At 42.1% G+C, this 25015-nt stretch overlaps 1 protein-coding gene across 1 annotated transcript; it reads left to right on the forward strand.

Annotated features, from left to right (window-relative positions):
- Positions 1 to 185: 185 nt before the first annotated feature.
- On the forward strand, positions 186 to 23247 carry tbc1d16 (TBC1 domain family, member 16). Its single transcript, XM_018670986.2, has 13 exons — positions 186 to 406; positions 4824 to 5036; positions 6064 to 6226; positions 6508 to 6816; positions 11722 to 11916; positions 12167 to 12314; positions 12514 to 12678; positions 13301 to 13449; positions 16039 to 16173; positions 17237 to 17423; positions 18061 to 18240; positions 19713 to 19859; positions 20555 to 23247. Exons 2-13 carry the CDS (start codon positions 4856 to 4858, stop codon positions 20852 to 20854), a joined length of 2259 nt encoding a protein of 752 aa, XP_018526502.1. The 5' UTR covers positions 186 to 406; positions 4824 to 4855; the 3' UTR covers positions 20855 to 23247.
- Positions 23248 to 25015: the final 1768 nt, after the last annotated feature.

Raw genomic sequence — 25015 nt, forward strand, 5'->3', positions numbered from 1 at the left:
GTTTGTGTGACAGAAAAAGCCTTTGGCGTTCCGGAAGCAGGGAAATCTGGGGGATTGGTTTGGAGCTGCTAAATCAAGTTAGACACACAAAAGCAAATTATTACCGGAAGTGAGACACTTTTGATTTACAAGTTAAAGCTCCTGCACAGCATTCCTAAAAGCGGAGGGTTTACTTTGAAAGTTCCAACCGGAAGTGTAGTTTTTGCTCTAGGAACAGCAGCAGTCAGACGTGTGGTGTCACTGTCGGAAAACACAGGGGGTACAATCAACACCACAGTCCCTTAACACCTGTGCTAAATCCGGAGGGAAAGAAGCGAAACGACGCCGGTACGTGCTGCTCGGTCCCTGCCTGCCCGGTGACATGGCTGTCCGATATGGGCTGTAGACTCCTGCGGCGGGACTGAAGGTGAGAGCTCAGCCGCTTGGCCCCGCTTCTCTACACGCTGCTGATTATTCATTTATTTCTCCTGCTGAAACAGGTGTATGCCAACAGCCGAAGGAGGATACATTTGTCCGGTACGAGCGAAATATGTGTCACTGTTGTCGTTTGTTTGTTCTGCTTAAACAAACTTTAAAGTTGCCCGTAAACGTGGACACCGTGAAATGTTACTAGCAAAGGATTTCGGCCATAGTCTCGGCGGCTAAACTAAAATATTTATACTCGAGATGGTACAGATAGAGTCCCGGGCTGCTCCGGCCAGAACCCCACACTAAATATTAGTATGGGCCTGTGTGAAAATAATGCTGCGGTGGCAAAAACCGTGTCCCAGCCATCCTGCCCTCTCCTCCTCCCCCTGTCAGGCGGATGCTGGCTGTCAGACCCAGTCTAAAGAGAGCTGATGGAGCCCCCGACATCATGGCACGCCTCTGCTACACAGGCTACACTGTTACTGTTACTAGTGGGGCATTTCCCCCCCAGCTACAGCAGCCAGGTCAGTACCCTTAGTCCTCCCTTATAATGTGGGTAGAGTAGGGTTTACCCACATTATGGGACTGACACATACACCTTTGACCTGTATTTACAGGATACACTGACTGACCAGACAAACAGTAACTCGTGTGCACTGTAATGCAGTTTAATGTAACAGTTTGGCACAGATACAATCTGTGTGAAACTCAAAATTTTCCACTGATGATGGTATCTTTTGGAGAGGAAGTGATCCACCTCAGTGGAAATTCTTGAGGCTGTAAGTGGCTGTGTTTTTGCATAGGAATGCATTGTATGTGTACTGAGTATTTTGTACGTTTCAGGTGGAAAAAATATTGTATTGCACGACACTGTGCACATATTCATATTCTTCTGGTCACCAAATAAGGGCGAGGAAACAAATTTTAAAAGTTAAATTGCCTGGTTGAAGCAAGATTTTTGAAATATGAACAATCTAACAGCTTAAGATTTTTTTCCATTAACACATTTAATTAGAATCCCTTAAATTTAAATATTTAAAAAATCTGAGCGGGACATTTCATAGTTGAAAAATAAACTTGTAAGTTTTCCCTGGTAGACAGATGGTATCTAAATTACCACAAGCATATCTTTTGCATTTCAGTATTGCAGTTTCTTACTACTTCTCAGCTGACATACAGTGTACTGTGCAGTCCTGCTGCAGGACTCCATGTTCATCTTGTCTGTATGACTGCCTGTATGTTTGGGCTTATTCTCATACTGCAGAATGAATTTGGCACCGACCAGACGCCCCCTGATGGTTTGGATAAGACTCTAAATATCTAAAGTGCACCAAACTACTATATAAATACTGTTCATACTCATATATCTAAGATAAGGTAATATCAGTCGATACATCTGTCCAGCAAATTAAATCCTAAATTTTATGACTGTAGAACCATTTAACTCAACAAAGTTTAATCACAGATCTGAGCACAATTTATCATTTTTCCTCAACCAGAAGTTTGTAGTCACTCTTGTTTCTTCATGAAAATCAGCAAATAAAATTTAAATTTTAGCCACCTTTTAATTTCCTATTCCATCACTCAATACTAGCTGGTGGTTGCAGGGATTATGTGTACTAAAAGTTTATTTTGAAAAGGTGTTCAAATGGGTGTATTTAAATTTTAAGGAACACTGTTTATTACTTTATGACATGAAGCTCAATATAACACTCTACCTGTATGGGAGATATGTTTAATGTGCTTTGATATGTGGTAAAGCCTTAAATATATACATACAACACCACTGAGCCAACCGTAAAGTTTTCTTGTGCAGTCCACAAGAACCTTGTTTTTCAGGCTTCTTTGTGGCTGCTCTCTTTTCAGCTGCCCCAGGCATGTTGGTATACAGTACAGATGAAAGGGGTGGGGGTGGGGTGCTCTGTATTGCCTCGTCCATTCAAATGTCACCATGACAGCTTAATTAAGGTAGCCCAGAGGTGAGAAGCTGAGACCCTGGAAGCTTGTCGCTTCTTTACTTGCAGCTTAATTTCCATGGTGTAGGTTTCGGGTTCTTATTAAAAGTCTCTCTTTTTTGGCAGGCAGTCTCTCAAAGGTTTGTGAAAAATGTGAAGTATTGTGTAGGTCACAGCGGCAGTAGACAGAGTTTAGGATGGTGTTTCCGTCCCATGGATGTGAGTCATTTGATAAAAGAGTGAAAGGTCAGAGAGGAGAGGCAGTGTGTGAGAGCACTGAGGTGTTGACAGAATAAAAGATGAAGCGCGAGGAAAGGAGTGTGTCCTTTAACAGCCTGCATGAACGAGCCCTATCAAACTGACCTGGGTCACCCTGTAATCACACACAGACCAAAAATAACCACTGCATAGTAGAATTTGTTGTTGCTGTTACAAGGCTGCTGGACACAGTTGTTTATCATGTCGAAAATCCCAGCCTGTCATTATGCACATGATGCTCAGGTAGCATGTTTTTCAGTGTGTGTGTCTTGCAGGAATGCAGAGTCAGAGTAGGTAGACACTGTTAGTCCATTCTGGCTTATTTACAAGTGGATTAGTCTAGTGCTGTTGAAGCAGCTAGCATGCAAATATCCCAGTGTCCGTTAATGTTCAGCAGTAGTCTAATGTTGGATAACTTTATATTTTCAGACTTAAAACATCTTCTACCTGAAATAAAAATCAGTAAGTCAGTTAATCAATTATCTTTTTTTGGATTAAGATTTATTGTTTCAGCCACTGATTAAGTAAAAATGCAAAACATACTGGCTCCAGCTTTTTAATTGTGACAATTTGCTGTTTTATAAAATTTAAAAATGAACTTATCTTTGGATTTTGAAGTGTGTGTTGGACAACGCAGGATGAATTAAAACATCAGAAGGTGCAATGGGCATATTTCACTACTTTTTTGACATTTGATTAGGTTTTCCACAAAACAGACATCTTCCTAGTTGACTAGTCCTTTAGGATATTAATTTAATTAATTAAATATCTGTTTTTTCGGGGGGGCAACAGAAAATGGTTAGAGTTCCAGGGCTGAGAAACTCTGTTCTACATTACATAGAATTACAATACTGTAATAATAAGCCTTTAAAATCTAAACTTTACAAGTGTACACACAAAGTGACTCATCTGTTAACGACACTGGCAAAAGCAGAATTTATTCTGACCGTGCCGGAACAACCAGCAAGGTGACTGAACATTTTGCGACCAACCAGCCAATCAGAACTTGACTCTTCTCATCAACTAATGTTTGGTCGACTATTACAGGGAGCAGCCCTACATCTGATGGATTAAACGATTAATCCATTAATCTAAAAAGACGATGAAATTAATCTCTAGTTGCAGAAACACCCACAGTCCTATTTTCTTAAGGCCAAATGATGGCCCACTGTATGTGCCCTCTCCAGGCTCCTGCCTGGATTTCATGCCAGCGGCCTTCCTGTCTGGAGCCTGGCATCAGGAAGTGGGGTGCCTGCTTAATCAGGCAGAGGTAAACATGCCCTCTGAGGAAAAAGGAGGGAACATTCCTCAGACAGAGCAGGGAATATGTGTTCAGTGTGAGTGTTCAGCCAACAGGAGAACAAGGTTCCACTGTACTAAAGATACAGACATGTCAAAACAAAAGAAAGAAATCTGATCAATTGGTTCTATTGTATGTGAGGGGATCCAACAGAAACAAAAAACTAAAAGAAAAAAAGTTTGACTTTATTTGCTTTTAATGTTCTTTGAACCTGAAAACTAAGATCCTATCCAAACCTTTACAAAGAAGAAAGCATTCAACAGCACACCACGCTGCAGCATCAAAAGAGCTGGTTCACTTTGCTCAACATGAAGTTTTGTCTCATCACACAAGGAAGCAGAAAAGTTAAACACTGGTGGTGTGACACGCTGATCCCAGTTCAGCTCTGATGACGATGACATCTGTTGGCTACTGATAACTGCTTAGAATTTCACACGGATGAAGTGAAGTGTATTTGCACATGTCTTTGTGTGTGTGTGTACATACCGGTGTGCATGCTGTTTATAAAAGGAGGGGCATGTTCAGTTACACAGCAGTACAGTATCCACAGAACCTGTGAGCGTGTTAGTAGGCGCAGGTGTGGGCAAAGAAAATGTGGCACAGGGAAATGCTGAACAAGTACAGAGGGGAGGGGATCCTGGGGTTGAGCGCTGCAGTAAGGACACTGCAGTAAATACAAGCACACATGTGATGGAGGAGGTGAAGTGTAGGTGACTGTGCGCAGCCCTGTGGTGCCAAGATTTGTCTTTAAAAGATTAACCTGACTGTTATGTTTCCTTTTTTCTCTCATGTCATCCTCCCTTCCTGCTCTTTAACACTCCCTCACCATTTCTGTCATGGACTGTCCTCCCTCTTTCTTCTTCCTCAAACTCCCTGCTCTACTCCCAAATCCCCACACTCAGAGGATGGGCCCAGTGTCCCAGTACCTGAGGAGATGTCTCTGGGTCGGCTCCTGCGGCGTGCCTCCTCCAAGGCCTCCGACCTCCTGACCTTTAACCCCGGGGCGGGGGGCTCATCGTTACGCTCGGGCCTGGATGGCGAGATCATCTTCTCCAAAAATAATGTTTGTGTGCACCCTGCGGAGCCCCTGCCTGGCCTGGCTGAGCACCACCCAGGTTAGGCTGGCCTGATGTTGCAACTGTCTTTCCAGCTGTCTTTTTTTCTTTGTGGTATAAACACAGCTGCTGAGTAGATGAGTCAGACCAAAAGGGACAGCTTTCCTTTAACTTCAGTAATTATTGACACTAGTTTTGAGTAGGGCTGAAGAATTCATTGAAATATTATTGAAATCACAGCATGGCCAAGTGCAATATCCAAATCACAGGAGCTGCAAGTGTGTCACAACAGAAAAAATGAAATTCAAAAAATCTCATGACTCATATGAGTCATGATTAATCCTAATGTGATTTTTTGCATATTTTTCAGCCCTAGTATTGTGGTTAGAAATGAAGTTCCCAGCACAGTGAAAATGTGACAGTCCCTCACCAGCTTCCCACCCATGGACATATTTATTATACAGAGAGACTAATTAATTTTGACTAGTAAATGCCATTTTGCTGAGCAAGACAAGATTTAAATTTATATGTAGAGCATAACTTTCAATAAGACAATTCAAACTGCCTCACAATGAAAGATAAAATATATAGAAGATAACACTGGACAAAACAGGAGACTAAACTTTACATTGCAAGATATAAATGAGTAGTCCCAAATTTAATTTGATAAAAGGAACTTAATTTAATATTAGTCCCCTTACTGCAAATATACAGTAGAATGAATTCTTTTGTATTTTTACCAAAATCATAGTAAAATATATTTTTAAATTTCAAAAAGATGGAGAGTCAAACACATAGCATACTTTATAGTTGTCAGCACTCTCTCTTGTGCTACTTTGTACTGCTACGGTAAACAACTGTTATTTCCTGTAATTCTCCCTTTGTCTGTAAGGTTGTTACTCACCCCTCAGCTTATCTCTGCGTCATCATCTCTTTGTTTGCTCATCTCTTCTCAGGTTTCATGTTTGTCTTAAACTTGCAACTGCCTGCCACACATAAAAAGTTTTGTCCTTCCCGCTCAAGTTACCTCATTATTCCCAACATAATTACCCCGAACGTAATCGTGGTTTATGCTGCCCCCTGGCAGGCTACCTGTGTGTACACGTGGAGAAGGATGAGAGCCTGGGAACCACTCTGATTCTGACCTGGGTGCCTAATTCCCGCATCCAGAGGCAGGATGAGGAGGCGCTGCGCTACATCACGCCCGAGAGCTCCCCTGTACGCAGGAACGCACGCCGCAGAGGCCGACGGTGGGGAAGTTTATTTCTTAAAATGTCTTGGAGGCATTTAAACAGATCATTTTACCTCCTAAGTTTTTAAGTTAAATTGCAGGCAATTTGGACATGCTGGAGACATATCCCTCAGTGTTGTTTATGAGGTGGTGATATTATAGTCATTTTTATATAGTAGCAGTGATCTCTGTGTCTGTGGCTTTTTGATATAAGCCTATTGTCAGTAATGCATCTACTAAATGAGTCTAGGGTTTAAGTCTAAGTTATTAGAATAATAATCAATGATACATCCCGTCCAGACCCCACTCCCGTCCTCCAGCGGCCCAGGAGGAAGACGAGGATGAAGAGAGGAACATTACCAGCAGCACCTCCACGGAGAGCCACGGCCTGGTGGTGGAGGCCGGAGCGGATGCATCCTCACACCAGCAGCAGCTGCCCTTGGCTGGGGAGGAGGTGGACGAGGGCTCCTGTGAGCTGTCGGATGAAGTGAGCAGGGACAGCACCATGGGTTCTGACTCGGACACCTTCTCCTCCCCTTTCTGCTTGTCCCCCGTCAGCGAGGCCCTCTGTGAAAGCAGCGGCTCTGTCTTCCTGGACAATGAAGCCAGGTCAGTGAGGGGGTTGAAATGAGCTTCATTCATGATCTAGATTGTTATTCATACACAGATATTAGTTTATTTTTTTGGTAGGAAAGTAAGTCAAGAAAAAACATACATAAGAAAAAAAATTGATAAAATGGGGGTCCTCCCAGGGTTATCTTTTGAAACCACTATTTAAATGCTAAAGAACTGTGATACCAGGTTCTTGACTTTCTCCACATCTTGCCAGCATATTTGTACCTTGTAAACTTGCCATTTGGTCTCATATCACCATTCCAGTGTCAGTGCTGCCAACGTGACTACGATTAAATGTCCTTATCTGGAATAACTAATAAGAATTATTGCTGATGCATGATTAATAATGTTAGATTACTATTTCTTATTTCATGGACTATTTGGGTTTTTTGTGTTAACACATATGTAGATTATATGAAGATTTGACATTTTGAAGCATTCAGGTCATTCCCACCGAGAACAACCAATTTAGTTTGCATTCAGTAGGATCAGATCAGACAAATGGTGTTATATTTGTTGATAACAGCTGCATCACTGCTTCAGTAGGCAGTAAAATTAAATATATTGGGTGAAAAACAGCCTATAAAATACTCTTGAGCCTACAAACTTCTCCTAAAACCCAAATACCCAGAGGACACAGCCTCAGTGTCCTCAGTGTCCTCACTGGTAGCTACAGCTGTGTCTGCAAAGATATGTAATGTAAGTGGTCTCTAGTGACAATTATTCAGATGTTACGACTTGTGAGACCACATGAGGGAAAATGTTATTTTGGGATAGTTTTTGCAAACAGATTTAGGGATTAATGAAGAAATATAAATCCTCTGATTGTAGTCTCAAGTAATGTAAAATTGTGTGTGTTTGTTTCATAGTGAGTGAGCTGTCTGTGTGTTGTATTGTTCTTGGTGCTCCCACTGTCCTACAATTATATTACAGATTTACCCAAACACTACAAAGACACATTTCTCAGTTAATATACTTTGTATATATAAGATGTATATCTGGATCAGGATGTACATTTTCTTCCATTTTGTCAGGCAGAAAAATGTGAGAAACTTTGAATGACATGCTGTTGTGGCACAGAATCCAGATGGTTATTTGTTACATAAATTACAGCATTGATTATAAAGGTGTTGCATTGGTTACCCCAACCTGCCACAAGGTGGAGCCAAAAAGAAAAGAATTGATGGCATGAGGGATATAATTTACACTCTGAGGCCACACGGTGGCTTACTGCACTGCAACTGAATGTGAAAGGCAGGTAGATGACTTCAGTATGGGGCATGAAATGTTATCAGACTTCAAAATGGGTTCACTCTTTTATAGCAGCCCTCAATCTAAATGTTTTATAATGTCACAGATGGTCTAATATAAGTCCCCAAATCCTACAAAAACCCAAAACCCCAGTGCTTCCAGAGACTGTTCTCTAATCAAGGGAGCCATCTGGACAGTGACTGTGTTGCTGTCCGGACCTCACGGCCATTTGACTTTATGATTCCCTCCGCGGTCGTTTCCTCACGCAGCTATTCGGCCTGACATGTTGCCCAGAATGTGTGAGCCTGTGTCAGTGTGTTTCGAGCAGAGTGAGAGAGTGACTCAGTGTGTGTTTAAGCCTTTTTAACCACTCTCAGACCCCAGCTTGCTGTAAGTGCAGTCAGTGTGTGACTTGGCAACACTCTGCGCTTCACAGCTTCTAACCTTTACTCTGTCCTTCTCTTCCTCCACTCCTCTGTGCTTCGCTCACTGTTAGTGTCTCTCTTCAGCTCTCTGGCACTCACATCCATCCTCTTCTTTGCCTTCTTCTCTGAGTTTCACCCTCCGTCCTCTTATCTACCCATTCCTTCCTCTCTTTATTTTGCAGTTTTTCCTCTTGGTCATTCCCTCTGTTTTTTTCTCAATATTGTTTCTTTCGGTGTTGCCCACCTCTCAAATATCTTGCCCTCCTCCCCTTCCCTTCCTAAAGTCTGTGTGAAGCCCTTTGATTCCCAGTGCTCCCGGGGTTGTTGTGCTGGGCTGAATGTCAGCTCTCCGGATTAGAGGACTGAAGAGAGCGGAGCAGCAGCCAAAACCCTGGAACCCACTCAATCTCTCTTTCTCTCTCTCTTGCTTTAATTGACACTGTTAAGGGGCCAGGAACTGGAAACATGTCACTTGGAATCATTCAAAGAGAAAGAACCGCGTATGGGAGTGCGAGAGCAGATGAAAAGAGGAGGGGGTGGGAGGTGAGGAGGAGAAAGAGTAGAGTGGTGGGAGAGGGCAAAAAAGAGAAATCCACAGCAATCTCCGTCAAGCTTCGTAACAAGTTCCTTTAAAGTTTAACAGTAGTTTATCACACCACTCTGGACTGTCGATGTGTACTGCCTTTTTGGGTCTTTACTTGCACAATTTTAACATGTGATTATATCTCAGAACAGTGGTTTCCAACATTTTTGACTTGTCACACCTTTAAAATTAAGCAAGTTCTGCTTGTATCTGCTCATCACCAATCAAATACTGTATTTCTTATGGTTGTGACCAGAATTTTTTTTTTTCCTCACCTAGAAAACCTTCAGCTTCAATATATTTTTTGACACCAATCAACAGAAAATACCTTTTAATGTCAAAGTGAAAACAGATTTCTAGAAAGTGATCTAGATTTAATGTCATTTTAAAATATCTGAATGAAGCAAATCCTTCACATTTTTCTTGTGATCCCTTCTGAGGGTCCTGACCCCCTTTCTAGAGGAGGACTAGTTTGTAGAAAGTCCTGGAAAAGAATATATCTTGACTTGAATGTGTGTCATTGTGGTTCTGGGATCACTGAAATACCACATGATTAATGTATTTCTCCCAACTCCAAACTGTACTGACCACTTTCCAGTGTGTGCCTGCACCCCACCCCCCACTTCACCAGAGCCCTCCCTCATCTCTCTCTTCCCTCCAGGGATTAGCTGAAGGGCCTGGGAGTCTCTGGAGACCTGTAGCACTTGGTCCCTGGTTCTCAGGGTGACCTGGCAGCACATTCCCCTCCCCGGGGGGTAAGAGCCTCCCGTATGAAGGGAGAGGTGTTACAAGGGGCCTCAGGGCAGTTTGATCTCACCTTGGCCTGGTGGGACAGGAGCCTGGCTCCATCAAAACAGCTTGTTTACATTATGTACTCTGTGTACAGTTTATGGCATGGCTGCTGCCTCCATTTGCTACAGCGCACGAATGGAATCAGGCTGTTGACACTGACAGACGTCATTAATCACTCGTCGAGTTTCTGCTGAAATGCAGCACAGCGGGCGATCCATGCTCAAATGCCAAGAATCATGTGCTTTCTCACTCTTGTTTTCCATGGTTTTTGCACTTTTATTTCAATGCGGAGAAATATGCAAACAGCTTTGTATATGTACTTTAAGAGTGCAAGACGAATGAAAGAAACCTCTGCTGTAAAAGGGCTCATAGGCCTTTTAAACACCCCGAGCTTGACAGTCAACGGGGTTATGAAAAAGCGAGTACAGTAGTCCTTTAAAAGAGCTCCTCCACATTTCAGATTGCCTAACTCCCTTACCAGAGCTCTCTGTGCCTCTCTCCCAGTCTCCTTGTATTCCACAGTCTGGTTTGTGGCATGATACATGAGACAGAGAGCACTAAATCACCAGATAGCAGAGGAAACTGTGCAGCTTGGATTGATCAGCCGTGTTATTTTCCCATCTGCTAACAGGGAAATGATTAGCCAGACATGATTGATTCAGGGTGTAATAGATTAGATCTGGCCTGCCTCCCTCATTCGTTCCCTCCAAAGTACCAACGTGCCACTTGTGTTCGCCCGTAAAACTTGTAAATAGAAAATGGTGAAAAGATGTGTATTTTTTTTGCAAAAGGATATTTTTAAATTCACACATTTATTCAAACCAAAAAGAATTTTTTTGAAATTCTTGAAGGATTAGAGATAAAATAAACAAAATTTTCAAATTGAATGACTTCTGGATGTTTTTTTTTTTTTAAATAAATGAGTGTGTATTTCACAGCAAGTAGTGCACAGATAACTTCATTTAGACGTCTACTTCTCAAATGTCAGTGGGTTTAACGTATTTCTGTGTTGGCCTGTTTCTCAGCGTTAGCATGTCTTGAGACGTGTTTGAGAGTGCATTATGGTCATTAGCTATGGTCCATTCACTTGTGTGTTTGTGTGTGTGTCTGTGTGTGTGAAGAGAGAAAGACATTAAAAATGCCAGCCAGTCAGTGATTCCTATAATTGAAGAGCTTGTGTGTGTGCAGGGTGTGGGTTTTTGTTGGCTGCATATACAGTTTGTCTATTTTCTGTATTGTCGCATGTCTGTGTGTGTGTCTTTTTTCTGTACGTGTATGCATTGTGTGTGTGCGTGTGTGCTTGTATGTCTACTCCTGCAGCAGAGGAACCCTCGGCTCAGGTTTCAGTGCCGGGAACAACATGCTGGCCATGGGGGAATGACAGGGGAAATTGGACGGCAGACAGTGTGATTTGTGTGTGTGTACAGATTTCCTTATGTGTGTGTGTGTGTGTGTGTGTGTCCTCAGAAGCCTCCATGCATTCCTCCCATTCTCAGCCTCTTGGCGGAACCATATTGAGACACAAAACAACAGGGCAGAACTGAGCTGGGGATAAGCCTATATGTCTGCACAATTATCACTGGCTAAACACCGCTGGCCACTGTCTACATGACATTTATTATTAATGTCCCACACAGGAGAATGGATCTGTATCTGAATATGAGGCACAAGAAAGGAGAGATTTTTGTGCAGAAGGGATAAACAACATCTGAAGCCTCACTCCTTTAATTTCATGGAAAACATGACTCAGTTCCCTTTAGCGCAATTAAACTAAAAAAAAAAACCTTCTGAGATTCTAATTCATAAAAACTCTTTCATCTTTTTCTTTTTTTTAATTTTTGGTGCCAGAGAGCTGTGCGAGGAGTCCATGACCCACTCAGCCAGCTCCGCCTCCAGCCTGGACAGCCACGCCCCGTCCGAGAACAGCGGCCAGTCCCAGGGCACGCGGTGGGAGGAGCAGCAGAAGGTGCTGGCTCTGGAGCAGTTGTGCGGAGTTTTCAGGGTGGACCTGGGTCACATGAGGTCGCTGAGACTCTTCTTCAGGTCAGCTGGGAGGTCACGAGGGGTCGCCTCATCCTGCTACTGTGCAGTGTTTCAAGCTGTGTTGTAGGTTTTAGGACATGTTGGTTTGTTTTAAGACAATAATTGGGAAGTTAGTTGAACATATTATTAGAAAGTCATAAATAAGAAAAAAGGTTTATTAATCCCTGTAGGTCGTGTCTTTTACTATATTAATTAACACATTCCTTCAAGAGTTTTGTGTTATTTTCTGGTCTTGGTTGTGTTGCTGTAGTGATGAGGCATGCACCAGTGGCCAGCTGGTGATAGCCAGCAGAGAGAGCCAATACAAGATCCTCCACTTCCATCATGCTGGCCTGGACAAGCTGGCCGAGGTCTTCCAACAGTGGAAGTGCTGCAGGGAAACTCAGCTCAAAGACCAGGTCAGGTTACAATCCAAAATCCTGTTTGGCATCTAGTTTTATTAGGAAACAAAGACATTTTTCAGCCTTTTCCATTTTCCATCCAGAATATTGGTTCTGTGCCCACGTTTTTTGTTTTGTTTTTACTTTTTTTTTAAGTCTGTCATTTCTCACTCTCTCTTTCTCTTTCCCTCTCTCTTTCTCTCCCTCTTCCCTTCAGGTGTCAAATGAGAAATCCTGCATGCAGTTTTCCATCCAGAGGCCCACCTTACCGTCAGCGGAGACCCACCCAGAGGAGAAGCTTTATCGGCGACTGGATGTCACCACCTGGCTTCGTCATCTCAACCACAATGGGCAGGTGGAGGAGGAATATAAGCTACGCAAGGTATGTCTGTGTGTGTGCACATTCATGTTCTCACAGTGCTGTGGAATCAGTTAAAAAAATAAACAAGTCAGTATATGCATTTATTCTCCTGCTATCTGTACAGTCCAGCTCCACATTTTATTGCTTTATCTTTTCAAGTACTCATACTGAGAGTCATTTTGAAAGTGAACTCCACGGTGTGTAAGTTTCAGTTTTAATCAGCATCTCCACTCTGTAAATAATCAGAGGGTTAGTCATGGCCAGTGTCCCCCTGTGAGTCACTTCAGTAGTCTGAGATTGACTCAGCCGAAATTGTACCATCTTACTGAAATGACTCAGTGGCAGTTAGACTGTAACCAAGACATTTCCTCAGTAAACACCCGAGCGCAGAAACAGAGCAGTACTGTTTTTGCTGGACACGGAGATTAAACAGTGTTTGTGTTTTTTTTTGTTTTTTTTTTTCTTAGGAGGTTTCGGTTTTGCAGCATTTTGCAACACTGTGTGGATGCCTTGTTTGCATACAGTGTGATGCGCTCCCACGGTTATCTATTAGAAATTATCGCCCCAGCGCGTGCCCCCTGTTTGCCCTCTGAATGTGTGACAACACCCCATTTGTATTTGTTCACCTCCCGCTCTCCACCAGGCCATCTTCTTCGGTGGTATCGACCCATCCATCCGTGGTGAGGTGTGGCCCTTCCTGCTGCACTACTACAGCTACGACTCCACCTCCCAGGAGAGGGAGGCCTGGAGGCTGCAGAAACGCACCCACTATCATGACATCCAGCAGAGGAGGTGGGGAACATAGAAATAGATATGTGTTAGTTTGTTGTTTAGAAATCTGGGGAATTCCTGGCTGCTAATAACATCTGTGCCACAAAATTAAATTGAGTGATAAGCATCAAGATATTCCAAGGTTTATTTGAGGTAATGGAAATCAATTTATTTTAAAGAAGTCTGACAGAGACGCAGCAGTATTCTTGACACGTGAAACAGCAGATAAACTGTCACATGGCTGCAGTATCGGCTGCCAAATGCTCAGTCAGTCAAACATTAAACCATATGTGAGTCTATTGTGGCTTCTCATCGCAGGCACTGAGCAATCAATAGGCACAATCAGGGAAGTGTTAAGGGGAGGTGCCGGGTGTGAAATAAAAGGTCTCTGGAGAAAAAACATGTCAGCGCTTATCAGATCATACTCTCTCATCGGATGGGAAAAAAAGACTGCTGTGGTACGCGTGGACCAGCACACGCACACACGTCACACACATCCAAGAGCCTCTATTTATCTTCACCCCGCCATCAAAAGGTTGAGCGTGCACATATTTTCACACGTTGTGCTGCTCCATCTGTAATGACTATGATAATTGGATCGGTTTCATCTCTATGGCCTATTAACATTTTGAGTACATCAGAAGGTCTTATCGAAGTCAGGTAATTAGAGCCCTTGTTCTGACTCTGATGTGGATTCCTTTAAAGACCATTTGACTAGAGGAGCCTCTGGGGCCACTGGTTGATCATTAGGAGCAAGGAGACATGTCTGTGGCTTTGCTCCTTCTGTCTTTTCCTTAGCTGTGATAACCAATATCAAACAAGTAAACAGACTTCTGATTAACCAAAGACTCTGTGCTACAAACATAGGTCAGCAGGCAAGCAGATAACAGAATGAGTAAAAAGGAAAGAGAAGAATATTGAGGATACTGTCATTGTGGAAAAATGCTACAAAATCACTGAATGACTAGATGAGATTGTCTTTTTTCTGTAGTTAAAAACAGAAAACATTTAAAAATCACCTATATAGTAAGTTCATTCTATACAAACACTGTCATACACTGTCATACTGATGAATTTCTTCATCAGAAAGTATGGAGAGTTGGATAGGTAACTTAGTGTCTCCATTTTTCCAGAATTTGTCATCTAACACGCTGCAGCTGGCTTGAACAGAAAGCATCTATGTTTCATTTCTGGTACACTACTGACTAAAATTCCAAAGAACTGTATTTTCAGTTTTGATTTTTTTTGGAAGAAAAAGGGAAGTTCACTTTCAATAAATATGCTCTTTGTTCATAAATACACCTTCAGATGTTCAAACCAGGGCTGCAACTAATTTTTTTTTTTTTTTAATTATTCAATTCAGAAAATAGCCATGGCAGGCATATTCGGAGTCAGGAATATGTCTGCGATCAGTCTTATTTTGTCCAAACCCAAAGATGTTCAGTATGAAATTAGAGAAAATGGGCAAAAAGCAAATCCTCACACTGGAGATGCAGGAACCAGAAATTTTGCTTTAAAAATTTGATAAAGGATCTTCTGATATATCTTCTGCCAATACACTAATTGCTTAATTGTGTTAGGTTTATTTCAGACTGCGCATCTTGTCATTTCTATTTTGTGTTATTAAGCTAGAAAGTAATAAATCTAATTCCTAACTCAGCCTGGATGGCATCATGAATGGGAAGTCAAAACAGCTTTTAAAGAGGGATCAGTCATGTGGATGATCTGGTGCTTGTTACTGAGTTTTATGTTAATTTTATTGTATCCATTGATTCGGGTTTTGTCTGTGTTTCCTTTTTGATTTTTGTGTTTTCAAAACCATCACTGCAAACAGACATAGGCTACTGATGCTGGATTAGAATGAATAAAAATAAACTATTAGCACAAGGACAAAGGTAGTTTCTAAAATATCAATGTTCCTATGCAAACGCATTCTTGCTTAACCCTACCAGACTCAGAACTATAAAGTGTTGAAAACGTGTACTGAACTCCTGAGTAGTGTCCTCCAGAGAGAGAGAGAGAGAGAAGAGATAGAAAGGTGGCCAGGGAGAGTCCAACGACACAAACACACGACACTGAAACTAAACAGTTGCGTGGCGTTGCATCAGGTGTGCACTCATTATTCCTGGTGGAGCCACATGGAAAACAAACAGTGTTAATTAAATCCCCTCTGCTTGTTAGGACTTGAGTACATTAGTGCCATACAGAGGATATATTGCTAATATAGTCCCTAACATTTAGAGGGTTGGTTGAAGGTTTTATGGTTGTGGTATTATCCCCAGTGGAGCACTTGATGGTGAAATGCCCCCTCAGTCCACTGCCTGCCCACCCCCACATGTTTTACTTCATCTGCAGCTAAGTATTAGTTTTTTACACCAGAGTAACATTTAAGGTAAAGATTATTTTATAATGTTTTTTTTATCCTAATTACCAGGCGTTCCCTTAGAGACTGTGCAGTAACAACTTTATTGAACTCACTTGCTCTCATCTTTTTAATCCATTATAACTCAGCCAGTTAACTTTGGAAACAAGTCAAGAAAACAGCTGCAGGATTCAGTTTCAGATTCACTAACTTTTCCATTTCTGCCTGGTGTTTGTGTGTTTCTTAAGACTGTCCATGAGCCCGGAGGAGCACAGTGAGTTCTGGAGGAAGGTCCAGTTCACAGTGGATAAAGATGTGGTTAGAACCGACCGCAGCAACCACTTCTTCAGAGGAGAAAATAACCCCAATGTGGAGATCATGAGGTTAGACCCACTTCTCTTCATCCCCACCCTGCTCGTCTTTTTCTTTTTTCCCCCTCTCCTGATCTCGAGCTCTGTCTTTTTCACCCTCTTTCTCTCTGTCACCTTCTCTCAATCCGTCCTTATCATTCTCACTCCTCAGCCCCGACGCACAGGCATACCTATTCATTTCATATTCTGAACTCTGGGGGAGCCGCAAATGAGTTTCATGCTTTATTGACTCTGACTAAGCCGTCTGAGCACTTTTGATGCATACTCAGAGCTAATGGCTTTCTAAACGAGGAGCAAGAGGATTTAAATAGCATATTAGTTTAGTCACTCTCATCGAGGCTCCTGGTATTTGTCTAGGTATTATGTCTTATGCTACGTCTGGGGTGGGGCGGTACCACAGCCGCACACGTCCAAATGCAGAGCACTTAACTCATGCTTCCTCTGTGATCTCACATCTATTGCACTGATGTGTCACAGATAAGTTTCTCTGGGTCATTCAGACTCAGCATTCATTTGAACCAAGAAATACTGTCATCTCCTTATTTTTTCTATCTTTAATTTTTCAAACACAAAACCACTGCAAAGTCTGCTTCCACAAAAGCACTTCCTCTTAGTTTTTCTAAATGATATCCAATATTGCACTAAAACAGTAAACAAATGGTTTTCTCTTTGTTTATACTACTGAGGACTGCCAGGGAAGTTTTCTTCAAAGTAGTATCTGTATTTAAAAAAAAAGGGGGGGGGGAGAAAAGAAAGATCATTAATTATCTCCCTGGTTACCAGCGGAGTTGGCATAGCAACCGCTGAGCAGGGCTTGTCGTGTTTTTCTGGGCATTACCAGCAATGCTGAAACACATGTTGGATCATTCCGAGTGCTTGGGTGGGACCATACTTTTCAGTGGTTTGGCCGAGCTGCAGGGTCAAGAACATTTCTATTTAAGAGGCCGTCAAAAAAAACAACAACAAACAATTAATGTGTTTATGATGCTGTATCGCCCTATCACATCAGAGGTGTTATTTACGCTGAGATGTTACCTCAGCACTAAGATGTCCCTGGCTGTTGTCTTGCCCCCAGGCGGATTCTGCTCAACTATGCAGTGTTTAATCCGGACATGGGCTACTGCCAGGGCATGTCTGACCTGGTGGCCCCCCTGCTCACAGAGATCCAGGATGAAAGCGACACCTTCTGGTGCTTTGTCGGCCTCATGGAGAACACCATCTTCATCAGCTCACCGCGGGACGAGGACATGGAGAGGCAGCTGGTAGGATGTCTCTGCGTCTGCCTTTGATTTTGGCAAATGTCGGGTTGTAGCATAGACGTGGAACAAAGCTGGAATTATGCTGATGTGGAGATACACATAAAGGCACCAGTATACGCCATCATCTCTGGACTCTTGTGACTTCTGTCCAACAATTTTTATAATTTTCTGACAATCCGACAGTTACACCCACTTCACAGAGGGTTGCGTCATGCGAACTGATTGGTTGATCCAGCATCCTGTCGGGAAGTTTTCTCTTTTTTTTTCTTTCAAAGTTTGGGCGTACATTTCAGCATAGTACTGCCTTAATACTGTTGCCCAGCTTGTCATTGTTCTGTCCATTTATGTTCATTTAATTTTAATTTCACTCTTGATTCACAGATGGAGTGGTTTGCTAAATGCAAATGTTTACTAGTGGACACATACTAGTATATATTACATGTATTACATATATTGTATATATTATACCCCCACTCTCTACAAGCATAAACGAAACAGACACAAGAATGTCCGAATGACATCTGTGTATGTTCACAAACATGCAGCCCTCAGAAGAATAATTCCAGCCTAAGAATACTAAAAATATCACTAGAAACTGTGTTTGTAAGACTGGTGCGTACCCTCTCTGACCTGCCCTCAGATGTACCTGCGGGAGCTGCTGCGTCTCATGCTGCCCCGCTTCCACCAGCACCTGACCAGACTCGGGGAGGACGGCCTCCAGCTGCTCTTCTGCCACCGGTGGATCCTGCTCTGCTTCAAACGGGAGTTCCCCGACACAGAGGCTCTGCGCATGTGGGAGGCCTGCTGGGCACACTACCAGGTCAGGGCAAAGTCTGCACAGCTCCTTTGCATACACCAGTTTTGAAAAAACAAACAAAAAACTTTGCATATATGAGTGCATGTGGGCGTTTGGCAGTGTGCGATTTCACTACAATACCAAGTTTTAGATGATTTTTTTCAAGATGTTGAAATGAATTATTAAAACAGAAAGAATCCTTGCTCCTTCTTTTAAAGCCTGTCACTACAGAATATTGTAATCCTGTTAAATGCCTTTAAAGCGTCATATTACTTCCTTGTAGTCTTGGTCTTGTCAGCTTTTAAGGATTCAATTCAACAGTGATTAGATTAGATTTTTTTCAGTAAAGATTCAATATATAAAATCCCACATTTTAACATATCCAGTCTAATTTTATTAATTAAACAGCTTTTTAAAATGCAAACTCTGCAAAATAAGCAAACTGTTAATATAAATGAACCACATGGAGTTTACACTGCAAGGCACTGAAGATGACTTTTCAACCTCAAATTAATGTAATGCATGTTTCTGCCCTCCCCACTGTCGTGTACGTGGGCCCAGTAAACTGTGTCGTGTTTGCTGCCAGGACACAGAGTTTAACACCTCTCCTTGCTGAGGCGGGGTCAAATATCAGTCTCTGTGCTTTGCACCATCTGTTCAGGCTCTCACTAAATGTTCTGATCTTCAGCTACAGGTGGTGATAGAGGAGATAACAGAGTGAAACCTCAGTTTAAACAGTTGAGTGTTTTCCGGATCAAACAAGAGCAAGATTTTCTGATTGATATTTGTTTTTTTCTCTGAAAGGAAGGCATCAAGTAGTATTGTATCATGATAGATTGTTCTTGACTGCTCTTTGTTATCTGATGTTGGCAATGGTTAGACTCGCTGACACTTTTTATTACGTACTGTTGGTAGGAGCATTTTGGAATTGAACTGTCACCTTTTTCATGATGAAATTCATTCATGTCTGTGATGTAAAATATTGATGCAAACTCTGGGTACATTACTAGTGATGAAAGGTGAACAATGAGAAGATCTTTCAATAAGCAAGACACAATGACAGATATTTAAGAGATGATGAGATGAGTTAATCATTTAGACAATAATAGGGGCCTGTGGATTATTTTATTATTTGCACAAATAAGCTCCAAAAAAAAAATTTATATATACTTATCATATCCTGTCTTTCTCAGAATAAGCCCTTAATTCATCCTCCATCTTTAAACATTTTCAATTACTATAACCTCCTAATTTGTATTTTCCTTGAACTGGATTTCAATGTTAATTTGAATTTTGTGTGCATATCTATTTGTGTCTTTTTGTTCTGTGTAACCTTCACACTGTTCCCTGCAGCAAGGGCATGACTAAATACTCCAGAGATCTGAGACTGTGTTGTCATTGGACTGTAGGCCTCAAAAAGCTTATTATTTGCAGATATGCCTGCATTTGTCTTCAATTATTGACCTCCTCCCTGCCCTCTTTCTTTCTCTTTATAGACTGACTATTTCCACCTGTTCCTGTGTGTGGCCATCATTGTTCTCTACGGGGAGGATGTGACAGAGCAGCAGCTCGCCACAGACCAAATGTTGCTCCACTTCAGCAACCTCTCCATGCACATGAATGGAGAACTGGTGCTACGCAAGGTATCACAGAAAAAAAAAAAAAACAAATCATGTCATGTCCTGACATACAACGATATGTTTAATGATTTTTTTCTGCACCTCTGTAGACCCAAAGTGCATGGGTATCCATTCTTCTTTTTATAATAATCCTTGTTTTATGATCATGCTCATGACAATTCCTCCACAATTACTATACATTTAATTCAAATCCAGTGTTGTGTTTGCATGATGATACTGCAGCAAAGCAGCTCTGATACACCATAACCTGTCCAGAGAGGCCTTGAGGTGCTAAGTGGTGTGCTGCCATGCCATGCAGAGGATTTATGATTTGCATCCCTGCTACTGTGTCTGTGCCTGCTTCCTCATGTTTATGGATGCTGTGTTAGTAGTGCTGCAACCACAGGCAGTGAGTTCATGTTAGCATGCACAACGCATAACTCCTTTTGTTGCTGCCTGAGATTTTGCATCCAACGTTTCAAGAGCAGGCGGAGCGGCTTCGTAGCTTTAGGTAACACAGCACAATGCTGACCTTGGCAGTGTTTTGTTTTCTTGTAGCTGGCAGTCCAGGCTCTTGATGTGTTTTAATCCACTAAGTCTTGATATCTGCAGCTAACTGTTTTGTATTCACTTTTTCCTCATCAGTCCAAAGCTCCTCTCACCCTTATAAATTTAGCGATTTTTAGTTCACCTTGCCCCTTTTCGTCCTGCTCTCCCAGGCCCGCAGCCTTCTCTACCAGTTCCGCCTCCTACCCAGGATCCCGTGCAGCCTGCACGACCTTTGTAAACTGTGTGGCCCCGGGATGTGGGACAGCCGCTACATCCCCACTGTGGAGTGTTCGGGTGAGCACCCAGACTCACAGAGCTGCCCCTATGGAGGCACCTCCACCCCTCAGCCCTCCTCACCCTCCCCGTCATCCACGCCCTCGCCTTCACCAAACCCCACCCCCACACCTCCACCGGAGGGCAAGAAAGGATCCAAAACCCGGGACATTTTCACCTTCCGGAAACAGTCCTGAGGTGGAGACTGTGGCGTAGCTTTTTGCTGGTCTTGGCTCATGTTATAGCGCAGCAAAGGTTTGGATCCATCTGCTGGATTCCTGAACTATTTGCTGCCCTCTGACTCTTCTCTCCACAGACCCTGCTTCTAGTTTCACTATCTTAATGAGGATTTTTTTTTGTCACTTGATCCTTTCATGTGGTGCAATGTGGAACACTGCCTTACCAGAATGTTATTTGCGACGCTCAGTGTCATGTGAATCTGCGATGAGGGTGGTTTACTGTTGGACAGGCTGGGGGTCAAGAAGCTGCTTTCCTCTCGGAGCAGAACGGACAATCACCAGCCACTATGTTGGTCTGGAACTACTTCAGGTTCTCGTTTGCTGCTGGCTTGGCATACTTCCATGGGCTTTGTGGGCAGAGGGGGGTCACATCAGGGTCTGAGGCAACCGGCCTGAATTCTCTCTGACTCTGACCACGGGTCAAATGAAACTGGAGATTCATTCACAGGACTCAAACTAGGACTTTTAAAAATGTTCCTGTGTTCTCACAATGGGATATTTGTGTGAATATCAAATTATATGTGCATATCTCAAGTCTGAGCAGGACATTTTTAACACATAATCCAAACCCCTGGTGTTGACAAAGCAAGGTTAACCCAGAAATAGGATTATAATGAAATACTGGTACGTCTGAGGTTTGTTTAATTTCATTTTTCCAACAAGTGAATGTTTGCGTTTATATCAGCAGTTACAAAATATTTAGCAATATTATATCCTTGCATGAGCAATTCTTTCCATATAGAGGGCACAACATGTTTGCTGGAAACCACGTAAGCCCCAAACAGAGGTAAGAATGTGTTTACATGACAAACACTCGTGACAGGGCTCCGCGTATTTCCTCATCAGTCTGTGGTGAGGAACAATCTCATAATTTCTCTGTTAAAATGGTGTTTCCCGACAAACAGGAGGAAGCTAGCCATATGTTTCCTTCAGATAAAGTCAGACACGGTCGTTCGTGTTACCTGTCGAGCAATAGCAGCCTCGCCGTTTACACATGAGCATCATAAGTTATGAAATGAGTTTCCTGTCTGAGGATTTGGATTGATATGACAGCACCGTCTGCCAAAGAGAGCGTAGATCATGTTTTATCTCGACAGAGAAATTGATGGCCTTCTGTTTTACTTGAAGTTTTATCTTCTGTTGAACCACGTCTAGGCAGGGCTTTGAAAAATTGCAGTGTTATGTTTTTGGGTTTTTTCTTCCTCGTTCAGCCTCATTTCCACTCTCACCTGAATATGAATGACAAGGCACTATCAACACCAGTAATCAGTCCACATGAATGTATCTGTTTTTTGCTTCCTCTCGCTCGACTTGAGCATGAAACTCTTGTAGGTATGCATGGGTGGGTGTGTGTGTGTGTATGAGTGTGCGTATAAACTGGAGTGACCTCTAAACATCTGGTAATGAGTTGGAGAGCAGCCATAGAAGGCCTCCCCTCTGACCGGTCTCTTTAATTATAGCAGTCATCATGGGGAGATGCAGGGTAGAGGAAAGGAGAAAGAAGAGAGAGAAAGCTGGCTGCTTGGACTCCTTAGAGAGAAAAAACACACACACACAAGAGAGATGATGAGGAAAGGGATGATTTAGGCTTCATACAGGGATATATCGTGATCTGCATCTTGCCTCTGTGATTTGCAAGTCCCAGATGTAAAGATGGCACTCGAAGACTTCTCACCCCCCAAAGAGTTTTTCAGTGACACTCCTGGGATTGAAGACATCTTCAAATTGGTGCTAAAATGCAACATTAAGACCTTCAATCAGCCCTCTGCCACCTCCCCCTCTCTTGCCTCACACTCTCTTTTGGCATCTTGCACTCTCACTCAGCAAGCAGTCTCGGCAAATGACATCCATAACTGCTCCTTTTCCCTATTACTTATCATGTGCAGCTGCTCACTGGAAATGCCTGCAGAGTTTTGAAGATTGGGTAGCTGTGCTGAAATGAGCTAAGTAAGAGATGCACGATAGGATAATCAAACTCTGTCTGTGCGTGTGTGTGTGTGTGTGTGTGTGTGTGTGTGTGTGTGCGCGTGTGCCTCAATGATCTCATGAATTTTATTAAAGTCTTCAAAGAAATCACATTGTCTGCACAGGCACTGTAAGTCACAAGCTTAATTAATGACTACTCCTATTTAAAGGGGTTGTGACCAGTCAACACTGAATGTACAATGTTGCTGTTGAGCTCCATGACATGTTGATATGACTGCACACATCACAGAAAAAAGAGCCTATTCTTATTCTTGGTATTAATAAAAAAAAAAAATTATGGTCATACTTTTCGTGAAACATCTCTAGAAAATGTTTTACAGTACCATCACCAATACTTTTTGTCATTAAACACTGCTGAAGTAATAGCATAAAGTCTATGTTTTTGTTTTTGTCAGCAGAGTATGTGCAGCAAGCTTAACATGCAAATGCTTACTATCTAAATATTAGATTATCCTAAGTCATAAATTGTGATGCATTAATAGTAAAAACAAAACAAAAAAAATAAAGAAATTATTCAGGGGCGTATGGTTAAAAAATCTAAATGATGAAACATAGACTAATCTAAATAAGATACATAAATATCTTAATATTTTTAATACCTTTTAATACCCACAATACAATAATCACACTTAAGGCATCAATGTGCCCCTGGGCCAGAGCCCTATATGTTGTTGTTGAAAGATATGCAAAACAATCCCAAAGAGAAACAAAACAACCACAAAGAGATGCAAAATGACCTCAGAGAGTAGCGAAACAACCGCAAAGAGAAACAAAAATACCACAAGAGATTGAGGATGACTGTAAAGAGATGCCAAATTATCATAAAGAGACTGTAATTTTGTGTCTCTCTCAGTCTGTCATGTATTAGAGGAGAGGATGGCCTCTTACCTGTTTGTGCCCATGGTACCCATTTTCTCATAATCCATCCATCATGAGAAAATACACAAGGTACTGGCCATATCAGACCAGGTAAGATCATATCAGTATCGAAAAAAAGAGAGCAACCATGTTAAACATGCTTAACAATAATGCCTATTCTACTGTGTTACATGATTGTCTGGACTGTTAACCAGTTTTACAAGAATGAGTGGGAAGAAGCTGCGAAAGAGTTGCCAACTTCCTGAAACTGTTTACCGGGCCCTCCAGCAGCATTATATCAGTAACTGAAACATGAAAGAGGAAAACACTGCTGCATTAGTGCAAAGCTAATTCATTTATCCAAACTAGCTCCACATCAGTTTGGTAAGAAGATTTAACTAGGAAGGAAAAAAATCTCCCAAACAAGCTAGTTTTTTTTGCTTTGTGCTGTAGAAAGAAATGACTGATGCACAGGTTATGCACAGGCGTTACAGATAGAAAATAGTGGAAAACCTTAAATACCTCAAATAATGCTAGTATGCTTCCTCAAGTTTGCACTCAAACTTAGATTTTTCTATGCCTAGTACTATTCTTTAAGCCTAAATAAGGACACAAACAATGTCCTTTGCTAATTCTCTTCTGCAGTGCATGGGATTTTTCTTAAAAAAAAACAAACTGCAGTGCTGATTAAATACTTTTGAAAACGTCACATTTTCATCAGTGGCATTTCTGTCTGCAGCTGCACGTACTTCTGCTTGTAGAAATAAACTGGTTTCGCTTGCAAAGTAGCTAATTTGCTAGATTCTGAGCTGTCAACCACTGAAAGAATGTGTAGAGAATAGAAGATGTTTAATGCAGTTGCAGTAACATGCAATGCTTTACTTTCTAAATATCAAAAATACACTTGACCAGCTGTAGTTCTTCCAAGCCAAAGCACTGACGCTGACGTTCCTCTAAGCAGCTATGAAGTGAGATGTTGTTTTTCAGTTTGCCTTCTTTAAACTCTGCAAAGATGAAAAAAGATGAGGTGTGAATTCTGCCTCACAGGGGATTTCCTTTCCAGGTTTCTGACAAACAATACAAGGCCTCCCATGAGAACAGGCAGCAGAGGCAGACGATGCGTTTCCCAGAGTTTAACCCTAAACGATCTAGTACAGTCTTATCAGCCTCTGTTGTTTGTTGTGGCTGACAATTTGTGATGTGTGTGTGTGTGTGCTCAGGCATTTGCCAGCGATCAACTGACTGTCACAGACAGCTGTGGAGATAGCATCACAC

The sequence above is a fragment of the Lates calcarifer genome, linkage group LG11 (genome assembly GCF_001640805.2).
Source record: "Lates calcarifer isolate ASB-BC8 linkage group LG11, TLL_Latcal_v3, whole genome shotgun sequence".
NCBI classification, from domain to species: Eukaryota; Metazoa; Chordata; class Actinopteri; family Centropomidae; genus Lates; species Lates calcarifer.